The 27,441-nt window shown below is 43.6% G+C and overlaps 1 protein-coding gene across 2 annotated transcripts; it reads left to right on the top strand.

The window, feature by feature from the left end:
- The first annotated feature begins 264 nt into the window (after positions 1-264).
- Positions 265-27,441, top strand: LOC118234965 (plastin-3). 2 transcript variants are annotated; one of them, XM_035431859.1, is made up of 17 exons: positions 265-385; positions 11,431-11,527; positions 13,612-13,775; positions 17,235-17,364; positions 17,560-17,692; positions 17,801-17,882; positions 18,355-18,520; positions 19,408-19,550; positions 20,245-20,271; positions 20,544-20,639; positions 22,329-22,524; positions 23,150-23,228; positions 23,617-23,734; positions 23,889-24,022; positions 24,249-24,372; positions 25,019-25,143; positions 26,142-27,441. In XM_035431859.1, exons 2-17 carry the CDS (start codon positions 11,467-11,469, stop codon positions 26,272-26,274), a joined length of 1,911 nt encoding a protein of 636 aa, XP_035287750.1. In that variant the 5' UTR covers positions 265-385; positions 11,431-11,466; the 3' UTR covers positions 26,275-27,441. The 2 variants fall into 2 exon arrangements, with proteins under 2 accessions (XP_035287750.1, XP_035287751.1); XM_035431860.1 differs by lacking the exon at positions 20,245-20,271.

Below are 27,441 nucleotides of genomic sequence, written 5' to 3'. Positions count from 1 at the left end.
CGAGGTTATTTTCCACAATGCCTTCAAATAATGTTTTCTTATTTGTTTGTTTTTTTAATAGTAAATGCACTTTCAGGGGCATAAAATAAGGCGATGTAGAAAGGAAGTCAAATTCATGTTTTCCTAAATCAAGAAGACGACCACAAAGTCCTGAGGAGTCCTCAGCGGCGAGATCCAATTACATCACCGCTTTAGGAGTAGCTCTGTTGGGTTCCATCCAATTAGAATAGTAGTAGGCGGGGCGTAAAACATTCCAATTTTTTGCTCCCGTAGTTCTGTCCTGTGCTGTGTTCGGCTGGTTTTGGTCTGGCAGGCTGAGGAAGTTACGGAGTGTGATACTGAGAGCTTGGCCGGTATCAACGTATCTGCAAAGGGGAACAAAAAGGTGAGTTTTATGCTTTATACTTTTTTCAAGCATAATTTACACATATTTATGATGATGACTGCTTGCTATATGGATTTCCATGAAACTTGCAAATCATCATTAATCTATCCTGCTATCTGGCTGACGTTAGCTCGTTTATGCCAGGAAACGGAATGTATGGCATTGTTGTAAACCAGCCTTCCAAACCCGTCTTTTCCTGAACATGTGTGTTAGAATTTTCACTGGCTAGCCCAATTAACGTTAGTTTGACTGGGTTGACACGTGTCTGATTTTGTCGTCTGAAGAATGTCAACTCAGTTGTCAAACGAGAAAGTCGGATGTATCCAAACAGTTTTGGTTACCTATGTAAAGTTGCTCACGTTCAATAGAAAAGTTAAACTGTAGTAGCCTAACGTGATGCTTACGGATGAGGAATCTAGAACTGTGTGGTACCCACAGCCTGAACGTTTGCTACCAATGTCCCATGTTTTGTCTTCAGACATAGCAGAAAGTTTGCTGTACTTATGTTATACATTTTGAATGGATCTAGTATAATCTAATGTATCTATATTCACTTAGAAAAAACTGGACCGCATTGTATCTTCTCGATACTATCGCAACGCGTGTCTTTGGTCCCTGGTGTTCAGTTTAAATGACTTAAGTTACATCACCGTCGTTAGTATTAAGTGGCACTTCAGATGTGAGTTAGTGTAACAAGATGGGTTGGTGAGTAGCCTACTGGGATTTTAAACTGTTAGTTTGGGAATGTCTAATGAGATGGGGCCGTCTTAGTCGACGTATTTACCTGCGGTAAATATGACCGCAGCCATCCAAAGAGGGAACTGGATCCGCAGAGCATTCCACGTTTAATTTAAAAGCACGCGTAGAATTCGTACCGCACGAAGTAGTCTGGTTGCATTCTTCAATTATTTACGTTTTGAATTCCAGTGCTTGCACTAAAATTTATCGTGGCGCTGTCACTTTTTGCATGGTGAAATAAGTCCCAGAATCCAAAAATACTTAGCATTTATTAAGCGCTCGTCAAAGGAAGGGTGGTAAAAAACGCTTTGCTGGTTTCTGGTCATAGGGTATTTCTACATTTTGACACTACAATAACAGTGCGATATAGTCTAAGTGAAATGAGGAGTTTTTGCATGTTAAGGAAAGAACGCGCATACAGTTGATAATTCATTGAAATACTTTATTGCGTATTGGATCTCCTATGTAGACTGTAGATATCAATGAGATATTTCATACAGTAGACTAGGTGAAAAAGTTAAACATCAACTTTTATGGTTGTATTACTGTGCAGTGGTGTTAATAGTCTAGCTTTCATATAATATTGGCTTTAGAGTACATCTTGAATTCTGAAGTGGCAGTACCATTGTAATTCGCAGTTTCGTGTCACATGTATTATTGCACTCAGTTTGCACTCGCGTGTAAAAAATTTCCAGTGTTATTTGAACTTCAGCAGGGTACACAACGAGTCAAGTAGGGACCTTACGTGCTCTACAAGAGTCTATTTAACAGTAATCATTTTATTGTATATGGGCCGTAGGGAGGCATGTCCAGATGGCCTTACTGATAACCTTGATTCAAACAAGTTTCACACAAGTTGGCAACTCAACTGGATCTTTAAAAATTCTTGTGCTGGGACGTTGAGATTTTGGAGAATCGTGTGTTTGTACTGCGTTTAGAGGAAGAGGCTGTGTGTTTTGGCTCAGACAAGGCTGTGACTGCATTACTGAGATGCGAATTTGCTCTTGGGTGTGGTACCAAGAGCTGGGCTCTTACTATTTAGGCTATTTGTAAGGGAAGGAATTATGTATCCTTTCTGGCAATGTCTGAATTATATATATATATATATATATGTGTGTGTGTGTGTATTATAGTTTTACATTAAGCCTGTCAGCTGGAGTGACTGAGCTGGGCTGGAACTTACACCAGGGTAAAGCTTTTTTTAAATTATATATATAATTATAATTATTTTTATTTATTTATTTATTTGCTCTTTTGGCTCTTCTGCAATGTGAAAATTGGGCTCTGAGGTTTAGACTACTCAGTGTAGTTGAGCCACATTCCAAAGCTTCCTTTTCATTTCTCTGCTTTAGGAAGTTCGAAAACAACCCAAAAATGTTTTTAGGTATGTAGATTTTCTGCATTTTTTTTTTCAGTTGCAGGTTTGTGTTGAGGCGTTTTTGAATATTTTGAATATGGACAGAGCGTGAGGTGCACGGTGTGTGTAAAATGCAATGGACCTAAGTGTCACTATTGTGTCTCACCGGAAAGTTGACATTAGTTCCTGTAAATAAGATGGAGTTGAAGTGCTGGGCACAAAAGCTATGCCTGACTGAATGTTCTGTGGACAGGGATAATTTGTGCTCAGTATGGTTGTGGACAGAGCTGATTCATGCTCAGTATGGTTGATGTTTGCTGTTCCCTGAGAATCTTCATTTTTCTTTTCCCATTTTATTTTTTTCTACAGAGTGATGATTGCTTTAGAGCTGCAGAATGATGATGGCTATAGAGCAGTGGTAACCAATCCTGTTCCTGGAGATCTACCATCCTGTAGGTTTTCATTTCAAATGTAATTTGGCACACCTGACTTTACTAATTAGCTGCTCAACAAGATCTCTAGCTGTGAGGTGTGCTTTGTTAGGGTGGGAATGAAAACCTAAAGAACAGTAGATCTCCAGGAACAGGGTTGGTTACCATTTCTATAGAGCTACAGACTGATGGTGGCTGTAGTTTTGCGAGCCAGGACTTGAAATCCAATACAACTGTGCCTGTTTGTAATTGAGTTGAATTGCAGGAAAAACTACAGCGACTGGGGTATTATTTAGATCTATTCTGAGTAGAGAGTTGTATGTCGGGTGTGGTTGGTGTATGGGGCTGTAACCGCTCATAGGTGTGTTTCTGTGACTCACACTGTTAAATTTACTGCCAATTATTGCTTTTAAGTTAAGGTGCGGCTTCATTTTATATGTGGTTAAAATGTGTTTCTCGGGTAAATATGTTTTTCTTTGTGTTAATCCTCATTTAATGGTAGAACAAATGACATCTCAAGGCCCCTATATTTGGCTTTTCTTGGAAACCATCAATTTAATTTTACTCTACAAGAGTGTAATAGAAATGTCCTGTGTCAAGTAGCCTATTTCTAAATGGGGCTTAAATCAGACCCAGAAATGTAGTTTCAGTCGGTCAGTTGAGTGACCGGATAACAGTTTAGTAGATTTATTGTGTCTGACTGACCACCTGGTTTCTCCTGTATATTTTGAATAAATAATAGCCACAGACATTCATTCAAAGCTGTATTGAACAAATGCCTCTTCCACTCTTCAAGAAAACATTTGTTGAGACAGTGTGGCTTTAGTGAGAATGGGAGCTATGTTACTGAATACACCGCTGCCTTTCCATGTTCAAGACTCAGCTGAGGTGTGTGTGTGTGTGTGTGTGTGTGTTTGTGTGGAATGGCAGGCCAGCACAGCCAGGCTGTGAGCTGTGCTATGGCTGTGTCTCCAGAGTGGAAGGTATTAGCCAGTACATAAAGGACCTGTGTGGATTGTGTGTGGAAGTAGGCCTATTGCATCAAACAGTTTGATATCTGTCTGTGAACAACATGTCTGAGTCTTGATTCATTATTAAAGACAAGATTTTTTTCCACTGTGAGGAAAAAATAAAACTAGTTTGGTTTCCATCTGGTGGTCGATTTTTTTGCCGTCACAGACCAAGAAAAGCATGTCTAGTTCTAAGTGCTTTGATAGGCTTGTGTTTGCCTGCTTTATCCGTTTAGGGGGAATGATAGAGTTAACAGAGCTCAGCTGAGCTTGGGTTGGACTGACCAACACCTCATTCAGTAGAGACATCATTTTTCAGGGCCCTCTTTTTGAGGATAGATCTCCTTACCCTGTGCTGTGTGCTCCGTTTCAGATGGCGACTGTTCCCGCTAAGAGTAGCTGATGAGTTGGAGTTTTCCTGTTTGGATATATTCGTGTTGATGCTGATGTGCATGTTGCAGTAGTACCTCTGTGGCACTGGGTATAGATGTACCTCCCAAGCACTGACTTTGGATCATTATGACTGAGGGGCATCAAGATGGGGCAGCTGATCAGCTGATCCTGGATCAGTTCTGCATCATGCTTTCTTCTCATATCAGCTGTACTTGGTGAGCTTCTAATCTAGATAATTGTAGTGATCATCAGGGAGAGTAATTTCATGAATTTCTGGACAACACATTTTTGATTTATCCAGTTAAGTAATTAGGGCAGTACTTGAGCCAAAATGCTAAAGTAAGAAATTGGCAGGTCATATTGAAATAAACTCTTTGACTCCACTCTTTGCTGTTGGCATTGTGAACTAACAGTTTACAAGACTGTGAAAGGTCAAGCAGGGATGAGCACCGTCATCAAGCCTTCCCAGCATGCATCATGTTAGAAAGTATATTGATATAAGAATCAAAGACTTTCATTCAGGGAAACAATTAGGCCATGCATTCCCTGGAAGGGAAGAAGCTTTTGTGCATTGTTTGCGTTGTAGAAATAAACACGCTTCCTGTGTCCAAAAGAGCAAAGGCTCAGGAGAAGAACTTGGTGAGGCAAGCAGAACACACTTTGTACACTTCTGCGCTTCACAAGAATGACATCTGCTTTTTCATGTGCGCTGGCATGTTAAATGTAAATAAAGGAAGATCAGCATAGTAAATTTACTGGTTAAAGCAACTGTGTTAAGTAAACAAAAGCTATGCATGTCTGAAGGATAAATCCTGTCTTCTGTGCTTTCACTTTCTAAGAAGTTATTACTCTAATAATGGACTCATGTTTTTAAAGAGGCTCTCCTCTTTAAAATGCAATTGTGTGATATATTTCCCTTTTTAAAGTAAACAGGATTCTCTCTCTTAGATTTTGATATCTTTTCCTTTAAATCAAGTGCTGTTCAGCCATTTGTTGAACGAAACCGCTGCTTTCCGCTCAGCAATCACTACTGAAGGGTAGAAGACCACCAAATGTCAAATTAACCTGGTTTGCTTTGTGGAACAGGAAGTGGTACGCTGGACGCGGCCTTTTCTGTCATTTGGATTTCAGGCACGTCTAACGTGGGTCTGTCGGGCTGATACCACAGAGGTTGCCGAAGATGTTTCAGTCGACTCTACTTTTGTGTTTTTCTCAGTGAGATATGAATTGTTCTTTGCGGAAGTGAAGCCGATTTGTGGCTCACACTGGCCTCTCTCAGCGAGCGCTTCGGCTTCCTGCCAGAGATGTACAGTCTTCACGTCGCAGGAGAGACAGGTGCCAGAACCTGTCCGTTAGGGCTCCCTCTCCCATTAGCCCAAAGGCTTTCTGGTATGGGTATGGATGCCAAGGTCCTCCTATCCCACTGTAACCATGGAAGCGGAACAGGCGGATAGAGGGTAAGGCTAATGAGGAAGTAGCCTACCGCATGGCACAGAACTCCTTTTGTCTTTGTGCTGCTGTGCAGTCACGCAGGTCAAATGACAAACTGTTCACATTTCCCGTCCGTAAAAGCAGGTGACAGCTCTCCACTGTCTGTGATGGTTTGAGTTCTTTTGTGAATCACGGTTCTCGTTTTATTTGGGAGAGCGTTGGTTTTTCTCCTCCAGTGCAGGCCCATTGAGCACCAGCTCAGCCGCGCTTGGAGCTAGTTTCTGAGTAGGTTCATTGTGTGGCACTGAAACCTGAGCTAAAGGAATTCCAGAGTCTCAAAGAGCTAGCTTCCAGGCTGTAGTTTTGCCACAGCACAAATTCATGGAGTCTAATGGATGAATCCGATATAGCTCACAACTATCTTACATTTATCACAGATATGAACTTCCTGGTATAGTCAGTATCTTTGAAATCAAAAGTGGCCCTCACAAAGATCATTACGTATGGTCAGCAATTTGAATAACGTGTAGGCTACAGTGAACACATCATTGAAAGATTGCAATCAGGGTTTGGCCCAAACTTACTGACATGACCGGAACTTCTTCCTTTGAGTGCTGCCTAAATTTATAGTTTAAACTCGGAAGGTAGTAGAATCTCAGATATTAAAAAGTATCATAATGATACAGTACTTTGGGATTCAGACTCTGTGATTTAGACTCACGTGTAGGTGGAAATGATGGTGGTGGATTGAATGCTCTTGCTTGCTGACTAGACTGAGCTGGGAACTGTGTTCTATTTTCTAAAACAGGAACATGCTGGAACAGGCTGTGCCAGTAAACTGTACTATGGTTCCCAAAGAAATCTTCCACACTGAGTGGATATAAACTATTTAGGTACTATTGATATTGTAATTTTATGCTTTTTTTCTACTGCTGTGCTTAATATTCTTTTAAAGCATAGTAATAAATTTAGAATGGCTAGATGCAAAAACTGTTCGATTTTCAAAACAAAAACCTGTCACTTGGTTTGATACAGCTGATTTGGTCATAAAGCCTATGGCCGGCCATATTTTGCATATATTTGGCTTCTGATTTTTATCTGTGTGAAACTATTAGCTTCCTTCTTTCTCTATAGGCCATAAAGGGCATATGACATTGTGCATTGTGCTTCCACGTCTGAACCACAAGTGTTTATTTCCTATATTGATGTTTATTTTTTACATCGTGTGAATGAAGTTCCTAATTTGTGTGGCTGCTTGAAAATGAGTGTTCATCTCACCAGAATTCTGCCTGGCTGTGGCAGCCAGTGAGCTGTTGTTTCAGAGGCTGTCTATGTGCGTGAGATATACATCAACCCATGAGCTGCACAAAGCTTCAGGGCGCAGCACAGTGTGACTGCTTCACTGTGACAGACATTCCGCAGCAGTGACCAATCAAGGGCCGAGAAAGGGAAAAACCGGCCGACACCTGCGTGACGCGCCCTCCCGAAACCCCCGGGCGGGCCCGGCGTCGCCCGCAGACGGCTGACGGCAGGGCGTCACGCCCTCAGATTTAGAGAGCCTAAACGGTCCCGCGGTCCTCTGGGACCGGCGCGGAGGGAAGAGGCGCCATGAGGGCGGTGTGAGGGTAATTCTGTTATTCCTTCCTGGTCCTGCGTGTTTCCCCGAGCCGCCGTACAGGCTCAGCCTCTCCTCCGCTGCATTGTCCGGGGCGGGGCTCCCGGCCAGCGGCGGAGGAGGGAACCGGTTCGGCAGCCGACCCAAGGGCAGGGCCTCGGGGTTCACGCCATACCCAGCCGCCATCCCCCGCCACCTCCAAGAGTCTCCGGTCCCTCCAGAGCCAGCGTAGGAGGCTGCTGCTAGTCTTACTGTTTGTTTGTTGATTCCCGAGGGGAGAAGCCACAGGAGTGACATAAAGTCCACGGTGAGCGCAGTGCCCCTGCAGTTCCTAAAACTTGCTCTTCTGGAGTTTGTAGCCTACATCTTGTTCAAAGATAGCGGCTGCGGCTGCAGTCGGTTACATTGTTCTGCATAACTATGCTGCAGCCCGTGAGTGGAAAAGTACTTTCAGTCTGATGGGAAATCCAGATCTGCAGTGCATTGAGATGACATCATCGCTGTGGATGTCAGACACAGTGAAGATTATTCCTTTAACATAACACTGAAGTTATGGAGGTATGTGCGTGTGTCTGGGAGAGGAGTTGACTTAATACAAGCGGTGGGTATCAGCTCAACAGGAAGCAGATAGTAGCACATAAACACACGCTCAAGTACACACAGATTCACAGTCGCACACATTCACAAATACACATATCGGCACACACACACACACACACACACACACACACACACACAGAGGGAAGCTTTCTTTCACAGGCAGGAAATGTTAGTCTGTGACTTAGTGTCTGAAGCTGTAGCGATCCAGACAGGAATGCCGGTGGTCCAGGTTAGCTCGGAAGGGCAGTGAGGGAGCCCTCTTTCCCAGTTCACCCTGTTTAAACCCCGTCTCGGTGGGACAGCGAGGGAGGGGAACAGCGGAATGGAACTGTGTGTGCACAGAGTGTCGTCGCTGGATTTAGGCTGGCCCGGAGCTGCCTGGAACCACAACATGAGGCAGCCTATTACGGGCCAGCGAGGCAGAGACCGCAGAGCTTCTGTCAGACATGCGTGCAAGCAGTTTGTTTTTCCTGCGGGATCACTGGTGTTTTATTGGCGGAAGGGAGGTCACTCTGATTCCCCAGTGATGAGAGATCAGGGTTTCTTTGTTGTGTCTTCGCAACTATCTCTGGATGTAGGTGAGGCAGGATCCTGTTACTGATGTGTTTTGTTTACAGGGGCTGATTTTACGAGACGAGTGGGAGGGGTTTGCTCGAGGAGGGAAAGAAAATGTAACCCCTCCTCCAAACCTTGCTGTCATACAGCGCTCAGACACCCAAAGCCTTTTACCCCCCTTTCTTATTTAATTATTACAGTCAAGATAGGCCAGGATTATTACATATACATCCAGAATCGTTGTGGGCTCAGTGTTCAGGTATTGGTGGCTTGTTTTTGTTTTTTGGTATGTGCATGCCATAGAGAAGGGTCTGTACAAGGGCTGAAGGCGGTCCCACCTCCAGAGTTTCAGAACATGACTCCGCAGTGTAACTGGGCTGACCTGAGCTGTTCCTATGGAAATGGTTGCTGGGCTGAGATGAATTGTTCCTATGGAAACAAGTACTGGGCTGAGATGACCCATTCCTGTGGAAACAAGTACTGGGCTGAAATGAGCCATTGCTGTGGAATCTGTGCCATTTTTAGCCGTTTTGGTTTTTATTTAACAGTCCAAATGCAGTTGCAAGGGGTGGCCTTTATTTCCGCATGTTGCTGTAGAGTATGGAACCGTGCGCTGTAATCTGCTGACTGATCTGTGATTGTTCTGGCAGGATGGGAAGGAACAGAACTCATTGTTGCAACTATGATATGAGAGGCTGAGTCAGTTGCTGAGTTAAAAATGACATTAAAAATTATAAACATTTTACATTTTAGGCATTTAGTTGTTGCTCTTATCCAGAGCAAGAGAAAGTAATTTTTTGGGTGGTAAGGGAATGTAGGCCTAGGGTGAAGATGTGGAAGAGGGGAATTGGAATCAGGGTGGAGAAGGGGGGTGGCTTAAATGAAAAAGAATCTAAACAAGGAAGTCACCACATAGGAAAGAAGTGTAGTACTGGGCCTGTATACTCTGCGCATTAGTTTTAACCCATTACAATCCTGAAAGGAGAAATAAAGTTGCTTTCTAATGGATGGTTCTTGACATTTATTAATGATAGATATCTCTGTTATTCTCATTTTGATAGAGACTGCAGTCTCTGCCGAGAGCCAGGGAAACAGAGGCTTCTGCACATGCTCACTCAGATGGGGCAGGAGCCAGGGTCCTTGATTCTTCTTTGCAGTCATCTGGCGATAGCAGACAAATGGAAAAATTCACAGTCGTCTGTGGTTTTGTGAGACCAGAATAGTGATTTCGTCACACCACCGATCTGGTTCTGCGGACATTGCATCAGTTTCTCGGATATAAACTTGTAGATGACTCGTAGGCATATTCTGAGGTGCAAGAAATTTGTTAGCAGTATAGCCACGGGTAATAAACACAAAGTGGAAACGATGATTTGAAGTTGCTTTGCATCGTGTTGGGGCTGAATCAGCTGATCTGAACTGGCTTGCCTGTTTTGCCTTGCTCTTCCACTCAATGCACGGACATCATCATCCTGGAGCAGCCCACTGCTACCCTGTGCTAACGATGTCTTTCTCTAGGGGACCCATGTCAGCCTATCCTTCAGAGAGAGGCCCGGCTGCTTGCGAAATAGTCTGGGTCACCGAAACTCCCCCTGAACATTTCAGAGTCAATGAGGTCTTGCCTTGCAGGCATGCTGGTCGTAAATGTAAGCAGGCAGGATTGTCCAGAATTCATATACAGGACCGTATGCATTCTGGGGTGTTATTCACATAATTTGTCGATGAGCCACACCTGTATCCTGTTTGTGGCCTCTGCTTCACATATATTTGTAGTCCCTCATTTCCCCAGGAGTTTCAATTTTTGTGTGCTACCCGGGTATCTTTTGTGAAGAACTCTATGATTGTATGCTGTTGTATTTTGTATTTTGTGTATTGAAATATGTTTTCATTCTGAAATGATGGCCTGACATCCAGAGTTATATCTTCGATTTTTCCTAACCAAAGGTCTGTGATTGCACTGAGACTCAGTGCACAGTGGAGTGTTGGAAGTAGGCTAGTAGAAGAGTTAGACATCTTGTTATTTTAAAAGATGTTTCACAACAGCCCGAGGATTGGATTGGTCAAGAGATTTCCACACTTCATTAAGACTGAACTAACAGGCTCGTTGTTCAGACCGGACCTCATGTTGCTTGCAGACCTTAGGCAAAACACATTCAAAGCCACATGAAAATTATTAGCATGTAAATAACTGAAACGTTTGCTTAGCTGTAGTTGTCTGTATTTGTTATTGCCCTGTATGTTTTGCTATATCACTAGTGTTGGGGTACTTCCAGATACCCCAAAGGACCTGTCTGATATTCACCCACAGGCTATTGACACTTGACATTTCAAAGTGCCTCAGTCTGACTTTGGCTGGGTAGTGAGATCCCAGCTGACTTTAGCCAAAATTAATTTCCTGTTCACTTTGAGAAAAGTAAATCAGCATGTTAATGCGTGGACTCTAAAATAAGACCGAAAACCTTGAGGTAAAGGCGTAAGTTATCCCTACTGTTATTCAGTAGAAATGCCTCCATTTAATCTCCAGCATAATGACCGTGAAGAATGGGAGAGAAAATTGTGTTTTAAACGGTCATAATTCCACACCCTTCATTCATTCACAGTCTATCAGAAGGAGTGTGATGGCTGATGGCATTCCTCATGATTGGTTCTGATTGGGCTTTTCATTCATCAGGCCATGAAATACCCAACATGACAGACCGCATTCAGGCGCTTTATTCAGCCACTTTCAGACACCGCCATTACATTCCCAGAGATCATGTTCCTTTTTATCAACGCTCTGTTGGAAGCGCTGAACAGATAAGTAGGCTCACGAGCAGGTGAAGCATGTGAACGGCCTCTGTGTTTGTGGAGTAGAACTGTCCCAGCTCACTCTCTCTCTCTCTCTCTCTCTCTCTCTCTCTCTGCCTGCCCCACAGGACCGCTGACGCTCTCTGACCCGCTGCTCCAGGGAGATGGTGACCAAGATTTCGAAAGAGGAACTGGAGGAGCTGCAGGAGGCCTTTGGGAAAGTGGGTGAGTGTCTGACCCGTGCCTGGCCTGGGACAAACGCTCCAGGTCTGGTGCATTGTGGGCAACACTGTAGTCCTGTCCTGGGTGCAGACGTTGCCTGGTTAGAACGTCATTTAAGAAAGCATTCAGAGGCAGGATCACGGGCGCTCACGCCAGTAGCCGTGGACGGAAGATGCGCTACGTTGCAGTGGGCGCTAGCAGGTGCATCTGCAGTGAGAAGCGATGTCATGAATTGCTTTAAAGGTGCTTTTCTGGTTCATTTAGGGACAAAGGGTGGTCATTTCTTATGTTTTTTTAACCCTATTTTTGTTCATGTTTTTTCAAACAATGATGATAGATTCACTGCTGTGAACCAGTCCCATTTCTTGAATCCACATCCAACTCTGTAATTGAGTTGAATCGCAGGAAAAGTGTCATTGACTCGGGTATCATTTAGATCTATTCTGAGTGGACAGTGTCTGCTGGGTGTGTGGGTGTTAAATATGGCTACTTAAGGGTAATTCCGGGGGAAAATGGCATCTTTGTCAATCTTAGATCTCTCTGATATTTGACACACAAAATATAACTTGGATTAATGACCATTGGTAAACTTTTGTGAAAAAAAACACAATCATTAAGAAATTAATGGACAAAGTGTCCATTTCCACTCCATTTTCCATTTTTTATTTCTGTAACTCAGTTTGAATTCATTACTATATGTCGATTTTCATATTTTGTCCAATTGTATGTGCACCCTAGACTATATTCTGTATGTATTCAACGTGATCATTTTGCTTGCTGGACAGACAGCCTTGGCAGAATGGTACAGCCTTTAATGCTACAGCCTAAAGATGCTTTTTGACCGACTCATTCACTTCATTAAATCTCACTTTGTCAGCAGTCTGTTTTCCATGAAGCAAACATTCTTTACTTCAAGTCTGGCTGGGAACCATAGATTGATTTCTCGTTGGATTGCTCTCTGCAAAATTGACACTCTGCTGGTCCTCATAGTTTCCAGAAAGTGATTGCACATGCTCATTTCAAATGAATTCTATGCTCTTTAGAGATTATATCTGATATTAGTCTTCAGCAATAGTAGATTTCAAATCTGGTTTAGAATTGAGAACCAGCATATCACCAGGGTTCAGAGATTTTGCAATTATGTTAATTGAGTTGTAGGTTTCCTTTATCTATATTGTCAAAAGTGTGTAGTATAATGTGCAGTTGCTCTCATTTATAACTTAATATGATAATATTATAACTGAATATAATGGTTTGGTCAGAACTTAATATGATAGCCAGTGTCTTAAAGGAGTCTTGAGTTGTCATATCAGTGAAAAACTTTTTTTTTTTTAATGAAATGCATATCCAAATAAAATATTTGTTCTGAGCAATGCTACTGGGGAGTTAAACCCTTAAGTAGAGTCACTCCCAGCGAGCCTACCGGTTACGCAGGAAAGAAGCAGGTTTGCGAAATGTGATTATAGATCATATGGGCTGCTGGATGGCTCATTAAGGTGTAAGGCGGCACACTGATACATGGATGAGTCTCACGGCCTCACCTTGCCAGTGGCGACTGTGACCAGCAGGTCAATCGGGTGACACGCATGCACCGATTGTGCCACCCAGGGAACTGGAGGGTTCAGTCAGTCGGGGTTCCGCGTACCGCGGGGTTAGCGACCCCTGCTGGTCGATCGAGTAGATTACGGTCAGAGCCGCATATGACTCTGACTCATATGACTCACATTGTATGTCTTCCTCTGACTCTGCAGCTTAAATGTAGTCTGGGGTGTGTGAAGAAGCAGCTGGCAACACCGCATGTTTTCCAGGGGGACAGTGGACGTCTGCACTCTTCTGAATTGGCAGTGGGGTTCGCAGCATGAACGCTGCTGCCGGTGCAGATGATTGGACATTTCAAATTGGGATGGGAATTGGATATCCTCAGCCCCATGTTGGGCACCAAATAAAAAATAAATAAAAACAAATAATTTGAACATTGATGAAAGATGGCTTCGGTGTCTCTTATTGGCTAAAGGAGCAGCAGCAGGGATTTTTCCAGTGTAAAACTGTTGATGATAAAATGCTGATGTCCTTGTCTCCTTTACCAGACCTGGACAGCAACGGCTTCATCTGCGACCATGAACTGCACGAGCTGTTTAAAGAGGCCAACCTGTCCCTGCCGGGATATAAGGTCAGGGAAATCATTCAGAAGCTGATGCAGGAGGGAGACCGCAACAAAGACAACAAGATTAGCTTCGATGAATTTGTCGCGGTAAGTCATGTCCTTAGCGAACACTTTGGCCAGAGCTGTGATGTTAAAACACATGATGTCTGTGTGCCCGCTGTGAGAGGCCACCCTTTCTACATGCCCGCTGGGCTGAGGCCAGTATTGTGTACAGCGCACCGATTACAATGCAACGCTTTAGGCTCTCTAAGGGGCGGAGACTCAGAGGGAAGAAGAAGTCTGGTTTTATGAGGGAATGTTCAGGCGCCAGGTGTTTTGCTGCAGGTGCACAGAGTTATGCATGCATACATTCATAAGCTGCTGTGTGCGTACATTCAAAACACTCATTCAACACCCCCTCGCTTTCTCTCTCTGTCTCTCTCTCTCACACTCTTTCACCCTCTCTCACACACTCTTTCACCCTCTCTCTCTCTCTCGCCCTCTGTCTCTCACTCTTTCACTCTGTCACACACACACTCTCACTCTCACTCTCACTCTCTCTCTCTCTCTCTCTCTCTCTGTCACACACACTCTTTCACTCTCTCTCTCTCTCTCTCTCTCTATTCTCTCTGTGTGTCTGGATTTCCACTTCCCCTGGAGGAAAGTGGGGTCACAGCACAGAGCAGGGCAGACTGCAGTATTCAGTTTCATGAAGGATGAGACAACAGTAGTTAAGAGGCCTAGAGTAGAGTCTCGTTTACTAGTAATGCGATGGCCCCTGGCACCTCAGTGAAAACACTCATTCAGTATTCCTCCTTTTCTCAGCTACTTTTTTGGGGATTTTTTTTTTTTTTTGCTGAAGCCGAGGGCAGCACATTCTTTTATTCTGCCAGACCTCACCAGCGGGTGGACTAAGCTGACGTCGAACCTTTGGCCACCTTTGTTTACGTAGCAGGTTGGAATTTGCGATGGCGATGTTTAGGACTGTGGGTCAGTCTTTACAGACGCCTGCCACCGTAGTGAGAGAGCACATTGGGCTTTGTAAGCGTGTCCCCGGAGACACAGGGATGATTGTCCGAGGGATTTGCGCGCACCACGGTGAGCGCCGTCATTCCGACCGCGCGTCACACTTCCCACGGTACAAACTTCCGGTGACTCAAGATTTACGGCAGAGTTAGAGCAACATTTGCTTTAATCCCGGACTGTGCAGCACATGGCTTCCGACTGTGCCAGAACGTTTCAGTTTCAGGTCAAAAGCGGGAAGGCGGTCTTTTTTGGATCAGCATAATTGAGGATTGGCTGTTAACAAAGTGCTTACTCAGCAGATGTGAAATTCTGTTTTTAGACTTTTAAAAGTACTCTCACTTTTAAAGCAGGCTCTCTGTTTTATTTATAAATGTTCTATAAGTTGGGCCGGGAGAAAATATCAGGTTTTTCTTTTACGCGTTTTTTGGTTTTCCCCCACGATGAGGGCAGTAGAGCTTCTATTTCATGCCACAAGTCAATCATTCGTGGAATTGTTTATTGACATTTATCGCAGACTTGGGGTGATGTATTAAACAATACGACAATAAATGAAGACCATCTTCCAGAACTCTACAGGCTCTTAGGAAGTCCTAATACATCCTTAACAACACACTAATCAGAAACACCTGTGAAGCCGTTTGTCCCAAAATGGTTGTGGTGCCCTAAATTGGGGGGTGACTATGTATAATAAACACTGCAATTTCTACATTATGAAACCAAAACGTATAAAAATACCCCTTAATAAAATCTGAAAATGTCCAATTTAACCACATGTGAATTGTTTGATTGCAAATAAAGTTGTGGAATATAGAGCCTAATCAGGAAAAAAGGGGGGGGGGGGGGGCTATACAGAAGGGGTCAATACTAATAAAAGTTCAGACTTGCATGTCGAAAATGACTTTCCCTTTGTTCTTTCCCCATAGTCACTATTCAGATCTGATTGTTATTTAAAACATTTACACGGTTGTAATGAGCGCATTTATGTTTGATCCATTTTGGTTTCACGTATAGGCATTAATTACAAGTTGCCTGTGCTCCTGAACCTACGCTGTTGCTACTTTATTGAGACACCTAAAGACACCTGAATTTATTTCCCAACATTCCAGATTAAGCAGAAGTACTGTTCTACCAGCATATCTGTGTGAACAGTAACTTTCTTCTGTGTTCTACAACAATCCATAGACCAGCTTAGGCCGTCTTCCTATATACTAACATTTTTTTATGAGGAGTTCCAGTCTGAATGTTTTCAGGAACACAGTGCTTCTAACCCTCCTATATCTGGCAGTTGTTCAGGCCACTCCGGCCAAAGCAGCTGTGGCAAAAGCCACAGTCTGTTTTTAAGTTCTATTTTTAAAAGTTACATATTCACTCACTGGCATGGTTTTCAGTTAAATAAGGCAGTTTTCAGAAGGCAGTTCTACCCTGCAAACTGAAATTGGTTTAGGAATTCATCTTTCCATGTGTGTCAACCATTGCTTCATGACAAAGATTATAATGCCCACATTTGGTGAAGAGGGCTTTTGTTTTTAGGAAGAACACTGAATTAAATGGGAAGTTGAGATGCTAATGCTTGGAACACATTGAGGAGCTATTTTTATAGAGGACAGAACACACACACACACACACGATTTCCTCTATTATTGCATATTTGTCACACTGGGTGGTTTCAGATTTTTAGGCAAAATGTAATATTAGACAAAGGGAAACTGAGCTAACAAAAAACACATTTTTAAAATTACTATTTCATTTATTCAATGAACAAAGTTATCAAACATCCATATCACCCATATGAAAATGTAATTGCCCCCTTTGTTCCGCAATAACAAATTAAGGAGAATCTTTCTGTCATCTGTCTGAAGCTTCAGAACCTGAAGCATAATTGGGTTATACAGCAGGGCTGATTAAAAAAAACACACATCTCAATGGCTGAAAAGAAACAAAATTAAACTTTTGGAGTGGCCTGATCAAAATCCTGACTTGCTGACTGGGCTAACTTTGCTTGCTGACTTTGGCTGATATCGGTGTTTGATAACTTTTTTCATTAAATAGATCAAATCATTTTAAAAATGTGTTTTGTGTTTACTCTGACAAAATTTGACATTAGACAAAGGGAGCCTAAGTCAGATAGAGCTTCTCAAAACCAATCATGTTAACTGTTACACATTACACATGTGTAATGTGTAAATTTAGCATTTTTAGCAAATTTAGCATTCTTTGTATTCAGCTGAGAGGAATTATTCTACTTTGAACTGGATGCTTTTCTTTACGCATTTTTTTATTTACTGTTGGTGACTTGCTTGAAATGTGAAACAAACATGTTAAGTGCCATCTGCTTTTACAGTAAGCTAAGCATACGTTCTGGGCTTCCACCTGAATACTTTCTGTAGGATCAGAAGTGGAACTCTGATAAGACTAAGACCAGTGTCCCTGATTCGCAATGCGTCTCTGCTGCTCTGCTGGGGGATTGGATGCCTCCGGTTTCTGTACCCTCTAACCCCCCCCCCCCTTCTCCTCTGCTCCCCCCCTCCTTGACCAACACAGATCTTCCAGGAGCTGAAGAGCAGTGACATTGCCAAGACCTTCAGGAAGGCCATCAACAAGAAGGAGGGCATCCTGGCCATCGGTGGCACCTCGGAGCTGTCCAGCGAGGGCACGCAGCACTCCTTCTCAGGTGAGATGCCCGCCAGACTCAATCTGGCATGCTGTGTGAGGGTTTAGACCCAAACTTGTGCATTGGGTGAGGTCTCCTTCACCACAAAAACCATTTCTAGGCCATTTCTAGGTGTGTTTTTTTGCAGGTAGCTATTCAGTTAGAAAATGGAGGACGCCCTTGTCTTCTGTGCGTTAATGCTGCTTTGTGCTGCAGAGGAGGAGCGGTTCGCCTTTGTGAACTGGATCAACACGGCCCTGGAGAATGATCCAGACTGTAAGCATGTGCTGCCGATGGACCCAAACTCAGACTCGCTGTTCACGTCTCTGGGCGACGGCATCGTTCTCTGGTAAATATAATGCTCTCACGCCCATTTTCCGTGACATTAGTTCTCATTGTTACTAATTACGTTTGCGCCTCTCCCTTTTTAACTGAACTTTTTGGGTGTTTTCTCCAGTAAAATGATCAACCTGTCCGTGCCCGACACGATTGATGAGAGAACAATAAACAAGAAGAAGCTGACACCATTCACAACACAGGTCAGTTAAGAGTTAGTGTCTCCATCTACTTTTCCACAGTACAGGTCTGTTAGCATTTCTCCACTTTTACTCAGTACAGGTCTGTTAGCATTTCTCCACTTGTCCACAGTACAGGTCAGTTAGCATTTCTCCTCTTTTCCTCAGTACAAGTCAGATAGCATCTTTACACTCTTCCACAGTACAGGTCAGTTAGCATTTCTCTATTTTCCTCAGTACAGGTCAGTTAGCATCTTTCTACTTTTCTACAGCACCCGTCAGTAAGCAATACACCTGAGTGTTTGGGAGCTTTACAGCTTTATCACCTTATTTTTACAGCACGTATCCAGAACCCACGGCCTTCTGGCTACAAATCCACTTCCCTTATCACGCTTCCCTATTCCCAACTGTGTCCTGTACTGTAAATTAGGCTTTACTGTAGTCGTTCCGAGCTTGGAGTAAAACTGATGGAGGTGCCGTCTGCTGCCCCCTACAGGAGAATCTGAACCTGGCCCTGAACTCGGCCTCGGCCATCGGCTGCCACGTGGTGAACATCGGGGCCCAGGACCTGCGGGATGGGAAACCCCACCTGGTGCTCGGCCTGCTGTGGCAGATCATCAAGATCGGCCTGTTCGCCGACATCGAGCTGAGCAGGAACGAGGGTACAGCGCAGTCACATAACCAGCGGCACTGTGCACGTCCGAGTTCACGGCTGACCTGCACCGAATAAATATTTGAAATACTTCAACTTTTTTCGACTCCAATGAACATTCCTGCAGGTTATCGACCTTTTTAAAAGAAACCAGTATTCGCAACATTTTGTTGGATATTCTCCAGAAATGCTTTCAAATTTTACCAGTACCTTAAAAAGTTCATGTATTTCAAATATGTATTTGATCCTGGTCTCATTGAGAGGATCTGCAGAAAGCGATGAATTCGGGCTCAACTGAGCTACATTACTTAGCATGGCCTCGCACAGTGACAGAAGGGAATCACAGCATGTCAGAGTCTTCAGAGCTGTCACACCCCAGAGGGCAGAACAGGATGGTCTGGTTTCTATTATTTTTTTCTGAGTGTCAGGTGCAGTCCATTAAACGTTCTGCATAAATCTTACCTGCTCTCGTTTTAATGCCGTAGCCTAAAGCCCGCCCCATTCACAGCCATCTGCAAGGGCCTGGTGTCACCACAGGAATGTCACTCAGCTAGGTCGGTGCCCCTCCCTCCGTCAGCTCCCTCCCAGCAGAGGCTTCCAGGCGTGTGTGGAACGAGCCGTTTGTCAGCTTCCGTCCCATTTACCGCAGCCTGCAAAAAATGTCTACTGACGACTCACCTGGGTCACTTAGTGAATTTCACTTGTTTTTATCCTGACATTCTGTCCCATCAGTAGTTCTCCTGTTACCCCCAAATCTGTCTGATGAGGTGATCTCCCATTGTAATCCATTGCTGTGTAGGAACACTGCTTTTAGTCGGGGGAGGGGTGATACTGCGAAATGACATGGGCGAGTATGGATAGTTGGTCACATGATTTGTGTCGCTGACTTGGTTGTAGCTTTGGCGGCCCTCTTGAGAGAGGGCGAGACCCTGGAGGACCTGATGAAGCTCTCCCCCGAAGAGCTTCTGCTACGCTGGGTCAACTACCACCTGGAGAAAGCAGGCTGGAACAAGATCAACAACTTCAGCTCTGACATTAAGGTGTGTACCTCCTGCCTGTGTGAGTCTGAGAGAACGAAGGCCTTTTTCACACTGCTCAGCATAAATACCACCAACAGCGCAGAAAGGAAAAAGCACCTGTCTTAGTGTTCCTCATGCTGTAGCATTTAAGAGTCCTGTTATAAAGACGGCCCTGTTACTGGTATTCATCAGATAATGTCTTCCCAGAATGGAGCCACTCTGCAGTGGAGATATGGCGGTGTGTTCTGGTGAGCGGGTTTCCTCAGGCAGAAGGGATCGGAGGCCTGATTTACTGTCCTGTCGATTCAGTTCATCTGCGTGTTTGGCTGCAGCTCAGCTCTGCACTCTGTCTAATGCACTCTGAGCATTAGTTTATGGGGTAGCTCTTTGTCCATGTTAGAGTCTCCCCGGCCCAAGCTAATTGTAGCGTTTTATAATTATACACGCAGTAGGCTGTATGGGTTATCAGAGCATTAACTGTTGAATGAAAGCTCCTCCTTTAGAGGTCATGACCACACGGGGAAAAACCTATTATTTGACACCATGCAGGTGTCAGAACCTATTACACTTTCACTTTTCTTCTAGTATGACTGTGCCAGGAATTGTATCCTTGAAAAGTGTCTGACTTGATTGTGTTTAAGTATCCGGTTGCTCTTCAACCCGTACGTTAGCAACTGCCATCCAAATCTGACTGTGGGTTTTTCTCTATGTTCAGATTTCAGACTTCTCTGATTCAGTGAAGGTATTTTCTGCACTTGTACCATCCCAGTTTAAACTTTGTTTTTCAGTCAATAAAATTCATTTTTCCCGTGCGTTTTTAGTTTGGTTTTTAAAATTCCTCTCAAGTTTCTGTTCAGTCATCATCGCACGACCCTGCCAGAGGATGCTGCTTGGCATGGCATGTCCTGCCCCGTGTTTTGTTTTTCCCTGATGTCTGTGGCATGATCGGATTTTCTGCATCGCTGTTCCGGGCATTAGGAGCAGGAATTAACCACGTCTGCTTTTCCCTTGCAGGACTCCAAGGCCTATTTCCACCTGCTGAACCAGATCGCCCCCAATGGGAGCAAAGAGGACGAGCCCCGAATTGACATTAACATGGCCGGCTTCAGTGTGAGTGTTAATGATGATTACGGTTATCGCAAATGTATTTTAACTGAATCAAAAGATGTTGAGGGACACGTTAGGTCCAGATTCTGGTTTTGGGAACTGAAAACAAGGTTCCCGAGAGTCTGCAGAGGGAGTTTAAGAAGCTGGAATGTTTGATTTTACATAGGGGCCATGCAAATCGGAGGCTTGCCGTACCCTTGCGGGTATTTAATTTTGTTATTTATAGCATTCTGTCCAATATTTGGATAGGTCCAAGAAACTGAAGGTTCAAAAAGATGTGAAAAATGTATTCAGGCTTTTCCAGGTTACCACGGAGATATGCTGCTCACATCTCTGTCGCATTTCAGGGTTTTTAAAGTCTCCCGGATCATTTGGCTGCATAAATGGAGCTGTCTGTAGTACTTAAGTCTCTGTTATCCCTTTAAGGACTCTTTCATTCACTCATTCGCTCTTTCGTTTCAGTCTTTCACAAACATGTGCGTGTGCTTCAAATACTCTGAGATTTATCTGTAAAGTAGGTGCTTGTGTCAAACATTTCAGAAATTTCTGAGAATGCATTTCTCAGTGAGGTTTAACTAGGAGAAAGGACTGACTGTGCTAGGAGTGGGAGTTTTGGGGTGCAGTTGGCACTCTGCAACAGATGTTCCACAAGTGTGTGTGTGTGTGTGCGTGTGCGTGTGTGTGCCTGTACATGCAGTTGGTTTCACGATGGTGGAAAATGGTTCAGTTCTGTGGTCACTGGTCAGATTAGGGGTTCCTTGATTTATCATTTAAAAAGAAGAAAAGTTGTGTAGTGACTCATGCCATTTTGAGGAGTGTAGTTGACATGTTGTTGTGCTTTACTGATTACTTCAGTAAATACCAGGCATTACTCTGAGCTGTGTGGTCAGGGTCACATACTCAGTCCTGCTGTTCCCCAGTTTGACAACACTCCTAATTCCTCACTGCAAGGCCACAGCAGTTCATGCGTTTAATTAGGTCATTTGAACTCATTAGGTCATCTTTGATTTCATCAGACTTTGTTTAAAAGCTGATTTCATCCTACATGGCTCTTCTTTTGCTCAGCTATTCCTGTTGAGAATCACCATTCTAGTAAATTCTGTTTCTTGGTGAAGGTCGTTGATGTAGTCTGTCTGTAATTTGTTGGTTACCCTGTAGATTAGCACCTGGTTCACAGGTTTACATAATACAGTTTTGGAAATAAACACTGATTTCTCCTATTCTGTGAAGGGTGCTGTATTAATCAAACCATGGTACATTTGTACTGTGAGCGTTTTCCTCAGATGACTGCCTGTAGTGGATTCGTCTGAATTAGTAAGAGCCAATACTCAAATGAGATGCAAAGCTCAGTTCAACAGTAGACAGTACTGTTGACCTCAGCTGGTCACCTCTTCGTCTACGACTTATTGTGCACTTAATGTATGGAGGTTTCCTGTGGGACTGGTGTGGAGAGGAGCGATTGAATGAAGGACAATGATTTGTGAATGTATGTTGGAGCCCATGGGCCCCTGTGGGCCGGTTATTGAATTGGGTTTTCAGCACGGTCCTTTGGCGCCGGCATCCTGCCGCCGTTCTCTCGGAGTCCCTAGGGGTCACTCGGCGGCTCCGCTGTGCTTCTGCGCCATTTTGTCTGTGACGTTTGCGGTGCTGTCCGAGTGTGTGCACCGACCCGGGCTGTGTGTGAAACCGCAGGAGAAGGATGACCTGAAGAGGGCGGAGAGCATGCTGCAGCAGGCGGACAGGCTGGGCTGCCGGCAGTTCGTCACCCCCACCGACGTCGTCAGCGGCAACCCCAAGCTTAACCTGGCCTTCGTGGCAAACCTCTTCAACAAGTACCCTGCCCTAACCAAGCCAGAAAACCAGGACATTGACTGGGGCCTGCTGGAAGGTGGGTGTTAGACCACAGAGGACTGCTTGCGCGAACGCCACGAAGGGCGTGGCCAGGGCGGCCGTTTACTGCCATAATGGAATGTGGCGGGCCCCGTGGAGGAGCAGGCGTTAGCATCAGACGACCACACCTCTCAGAGTTTATCCTGAAACGTCGCTGTGTCACTCACCACGCGCAAATGACTCGCGTCAGTGAGATGTTTAGTCTGCTCTAACTCTGAACTTCCCGTTCTTGGCAAGCACTGCCAAAATTGTCTGATTAGAAGCACATAAGCAAACAAATAAGGTCCTGCTCCAAGAATCCTGAGACTGTAGTCCACCAGCACTGCAGTAAGTAATGCTTTTCAAAGGGAGAAGTTCCTGTTTGCAGTACAGCTCCAGCTCCTGTCAGTTCAAACAGCTTCACGTTAAGCTCTTGAGTTGGAGCTCCCCCTAGTGTCGAATGAAGTCTTGCCTGAAACTGCTTCTGACCATTCAGATTGAAGGCAGGATGGCATTCAATTGGTATTGGGGGTAGAAAAAAAAGTATTCTAGTTTCATGCTAAGCTACTGATGTTAATGTATATATGGCGGTTTTGTGAATTTAGACTTGATTATTTGACAGAGGTATGCATGTCTTCCCCCAGGTGAGACTCGCGAGGAGAGAACCTTCCGGAACTGGATGAACTCCCTGGGAGTGAACCCCAACGTCAACCACCTCTATATGTAGGCTTTCTAAACCCCGATGAGACAGTGCATGGGTACACAGCTGATGCAGCACTTTAGCAGAGATACTGCCATGCTAAACATTGCTAAAAGTCACCAACTTTAGTACTGATTCACTCTCATAACTATGACAGCTCATTAATTCTGTCATGTGATAATGCACCAACATCAGATTCTCTCTTAGAAATGGCATGAGGATGTGAAAACATCCCTGTTCTGGCCCTTGTGCTGAAGAGCAGAAATTAGCTGCAACTGACAGCACGTATCCTCTGCTTATTCCAATCTACTGTAGTAGTGAATTTCTTTGTAGTTGTTAGTTAAGAGGCCATTTTAACTGTGAGTAGAACTGCATGATCAGGTCCTGTAACTGTTTCTGTTTTTCCTGCAGTGACCTGCAGGATGCGCTGGTCATCTTGCAGCTGTATGAGAAGATCAGGGTCCCGGTCGACTGGAACAACAAGGTCAACAAACCCCCCTATTCCAAAATTGGGTCCAACATGAGGAAGGTAACCTGAAAACCTGTTTTTTTTTTTACCTGTTTTTACATATGTGTTTCATGTGCAAAATATTAGATACTGAGCCTCTGTCAGGCTATGGCTATGATTAGTGTTGTGCTGATCCAGGATTGCACATCGCTCTTTTTCCCATGTGCACACACAGCTGGAGAACTGCAACTACGCCGTGGATCTGGGAAAGAATGAGGCCAAATTCTCGCTCGTGGGCATCGGTGGACAGGACCTGAACGACGGCAACTCCACCCTCACCCTGGCCCTGGTGTGGCAGCTGATGAGGAGGTGGGAGCAGCTGTCTGTCATCATGCGATTGACAACCCCAAGACACTCAATAATGAGGGCAGAATGAGTTAATGTCAATATTTGTGCAATGTGTTGAACTGTCAGCAGTGCATCATTCTGATTCTGACAGCTATGCGGTTTTGATTTTCGAGTAGTGCAGTGAAATAAATGTAGTGTGCAGACTTGATGCTGCATGAATGCTCTCAACTTTCTTTCATCTTGGCAGATACACACTGAATGTTCTGGAAGATCTGGGAGATGGACAGAAAGTTAATGATGACATTATTGTCAAGTGGGTCAATAAGACCCTGTCAGAGGCTGGCAAGAATTCAAAGATAACGAGCTTCAAGGTGAGTTAAGTCTCTGGTCCATTAAAGCCTTATGTAGTACCTTTAATTCATGCATTGTGTACTGCCTTAAATTAGCGTGGAATGTAGTGCCTTAAATGAATGTGCTTTTAGTATATGTGTTATGTGGTGTCTTAAATTAATGCATTATGTAGTGCTTTAAATGAATGTATTACGTATAGCCATAAACAAATGCATTATGTAGTGGCTTAAATTAATGTTGTACGTACTGCCTTAAATGAACTCGTCATGTTGTCCCTTAAATTAGTGAATTGTGTAAGTCCTTAAATTAACGTATCAAGTAGTGCCTTAAATTGATGCCTTATGTAATACCTTATATTAATATGGTATGCAGTGCCTTAAATTGATGCATTATGTATTATGTGTTTTAAATTAGTGTTATTTAATACCTTAAAACAATTGCTTCTACCTTTTTTGGCTTAGTAGCATTAATTGATTATTTATAGTTTTGCTTCAGAGATCATCGGTTAAAAACCAAGCTACGCTATTTTTCAGCTGCAACATCTTTTACTAAAAACTATGATCTGGGAAGCATTAATGGTAGTTTGCACAAATGCATGAATGTAATGAGGGAAATGGCAGGCTCTGAGTGTGGTGTAATGGTGAACGCACTATGATGGTTTACAAGGACAAAGAGATCAGCTCCAGCTTGCCCGTGTTGGACCTGATCGATGCCATCCAGCCAGGCAGCGTCAGCTACGACCTGGTAAAGACGGGCAGCCTCTCCGAGGACGACAAGCTGGAGAACGCCAAGTAAGTCAGCAGTATACAACAGCATGCGTCTTACTGGATGTACGTCTGTAGGTTCGCAGGCCACGTAACAATGGGAGGGCAGCCGGTGCCCCCTGTGTTTTAACAGTTAGACAGAAACCCCGTATTTCTTGTCTGAGTGAGTTTGGAGGTTTACTTTGAAAATGTATTCCATTAAATAATTTCATCCTTTAATTGAATACATTGATTACTGAGTGCTTGTTTCTAAGATTAGTCAGTACTGCATTTCTTTGGTCAAAATCAGTAGTCTGAATGGTTATGCCTTTTTGAATACAGTATCAATGCAGGTATTAAACTGGCAAAATTGTATTACTTCCACCACCATCATCAGCCTGCATTTACTTATATTTATATATATTTATAGTGTTGGGGTGCCCACACCTTTCTCGTAATTGTAATATTAAAATCTAAACATACGTTCTCAAATTTAATATTATAATTATCACAAATTTCCCATGCACACCAGTATATTTATAATAAAATGAATATTGTATATTTATTACATTGAGCTCCCTATCTGATTCTGATGATTTTCACGTATTTCAAATGCATATCGCATACTTTGTTTCTATTCAGTCTTGAGCAGTGTTACTACCTGCCGCAGGCAAGTCGCAACATAAAGCACGGAATCACAGTTTTGTAAAAGAGATGAAGGCAAAACATGGCATGGGCAGCGTGGAACCCCAGAGAGTTTCTGCTGAGTGAATCTTTCCTAAGACGTCACACAGCTCCTCATGAAGGGCTTCCATCAGCTGCTGCCAGTGCTGCAATTAAAGAAAGAAAAAGGAAAGGCAAACAAACCAAACACCACTAGGGGCACCAGTGAGAGGGCTGGGGAGGCAACGAGCAGTTTTATGTATTCTTGTATTTTTAACTACGGAAGTGCCATGTATCAACCCATTTGGTCACAGGGGAGCTTCTGGGCTGGCACGCTGGTGTGTGGATAGTTACCTCTGGATTGCTCTGCCCTCTCTCTGTAGATACGCTGTGTCCATGGCCAGAAAGATTGGCGCCCGTGTCTACGCCCTTCCGGATGACCTGGTTGAGGTCAAACCGAAGATGGTGATGACGGTGTTCGCGTGCCTGATGGGCAGGGGCATGAAGAGGGTGTAACCCGACGCACACTCCCCTGCCGCCGCTTAGCCAAAATGTCTCGCCCACAAGCCGTTTGCTGGAAAAAAGGCTTCTGGTCAAAGGAATGAATGCTGACATGTTCTGAAAGACTTTAAAGACCCTGTGCAGTCAAAAATCGGATTTCCTGTTTTCCACTTTATTTACCCTGCTGTGGTAAAGGGAAACGGAACCTTCTATTTCACTTTTTTAAGAGAATAACTTTAATATAAAAGGTAGCTTTGAATTTCTACACCTCAAGTTCCTGTTTGAACTGTATGCAAATGGAAGCATGACGGAAGTCATCCTGTCCTCCTTGGTCCTACTTTAAAGGATGCTAATTTCAGACCCCTTTTCTTCTACAAGAGAACCAATCAGAATGTTTGACTCTCCCACATATATATCACCCACGTGGCTGATATTACTAAGGAATAGCATGAGTATGGCCACTCCCTTTTTTTCCTTTTTGGCAATACAGAAATTACGGCTGTGTATTTGTGTCATGAGTCGTGAGGAAGGGTAATGAAACATTTATTCATTTAAGAATTCTCAGTGTAAACAGAACAGAAAAAGACAGCAGCAGTTGTTACAGCTTATGTTACATTATTCCAAAGACTTTTTTCATTTCTGCACAAAAGCTTTATGTGAAAGAAGACAAGGTAGCAGGTGCTTTTTGGGGAGTGGTTGGGTAACTGAATCAGGTTTCTCCTCCCCTATTTCAGATGGATGTTCTCATTGAAATGCATTCATATTCCACAAAAAAAACAAACCTGAAGTGTGTTTATGTTGTATTTGCGTATTTGTTTAATGAATATATGGTGTTAAAGACTGGTGTAGTTGGATGCAAGGCACCTTTGACAAAGTTCTTTTTATTAACTGGACATAAAATGAGCAACTTTGAAAAGGAAGGCTCATTGTGTGTGTGTGTGTGTGAGAGTGTGTGTGTATGTGTGTGTGTGTATATATATATATATATATATATATATATATATATATATATATACATATATATATATATATATATATCCAATGCAGTACAAAATAAAACCATTTCAGGTGGAAGCTTTAAAACATTCCATACCTATGAGTGCATTTTAGTCTGTCTTCTGCAAATGTTTACTCGGATGTGCTTTTTACATAAAGGAAACAATAAAGGAAAAGGAAATGAAC

This window comes from Anguilla anguilla, chromosome 9, assembly GCF_013347855.1.
Source record: "Anguilla anguilla isolate fAngAng1 chromosome 9, fAngAng1.pri, whole genome shotgun sequence".
Lineage (NCBI taxonomy): Eukaryota > Metazoa > Chordata > Actinopteri > Anguilliformes > Anguillidae > Anguilla > Anguilla anguilla.
Note: the sequence above shows the minus strand (reverse complement) of the source record. Positions and strands in the feature narration are given on the sequence as shown.

Bases quoted from the DNA above. Each gene is read 5' to 3' on its own strand.
- LOC118234965 (XM_035431859.1), top strand. From the start codon at position 11,467: ATGGTGACCAAGATTTCGAAAGAGGAACTGGAGGAGCTGCAGGAGGCC. The intron at 17,883-18,354 runs GTCAGTTAAGAG...TGCCCCCTACAG, and splicing joins TGACACCATTCACAACACAG to GAGAATCTGAACCTGGCCCT. The intron at 20,640-22,328 runs GTGAGTGTTAAT...GTGAAACCGCAG, and splicing joins TTAACATGGCCGGCTTCAGT to GAGAAGGATGACCTGAAGAG.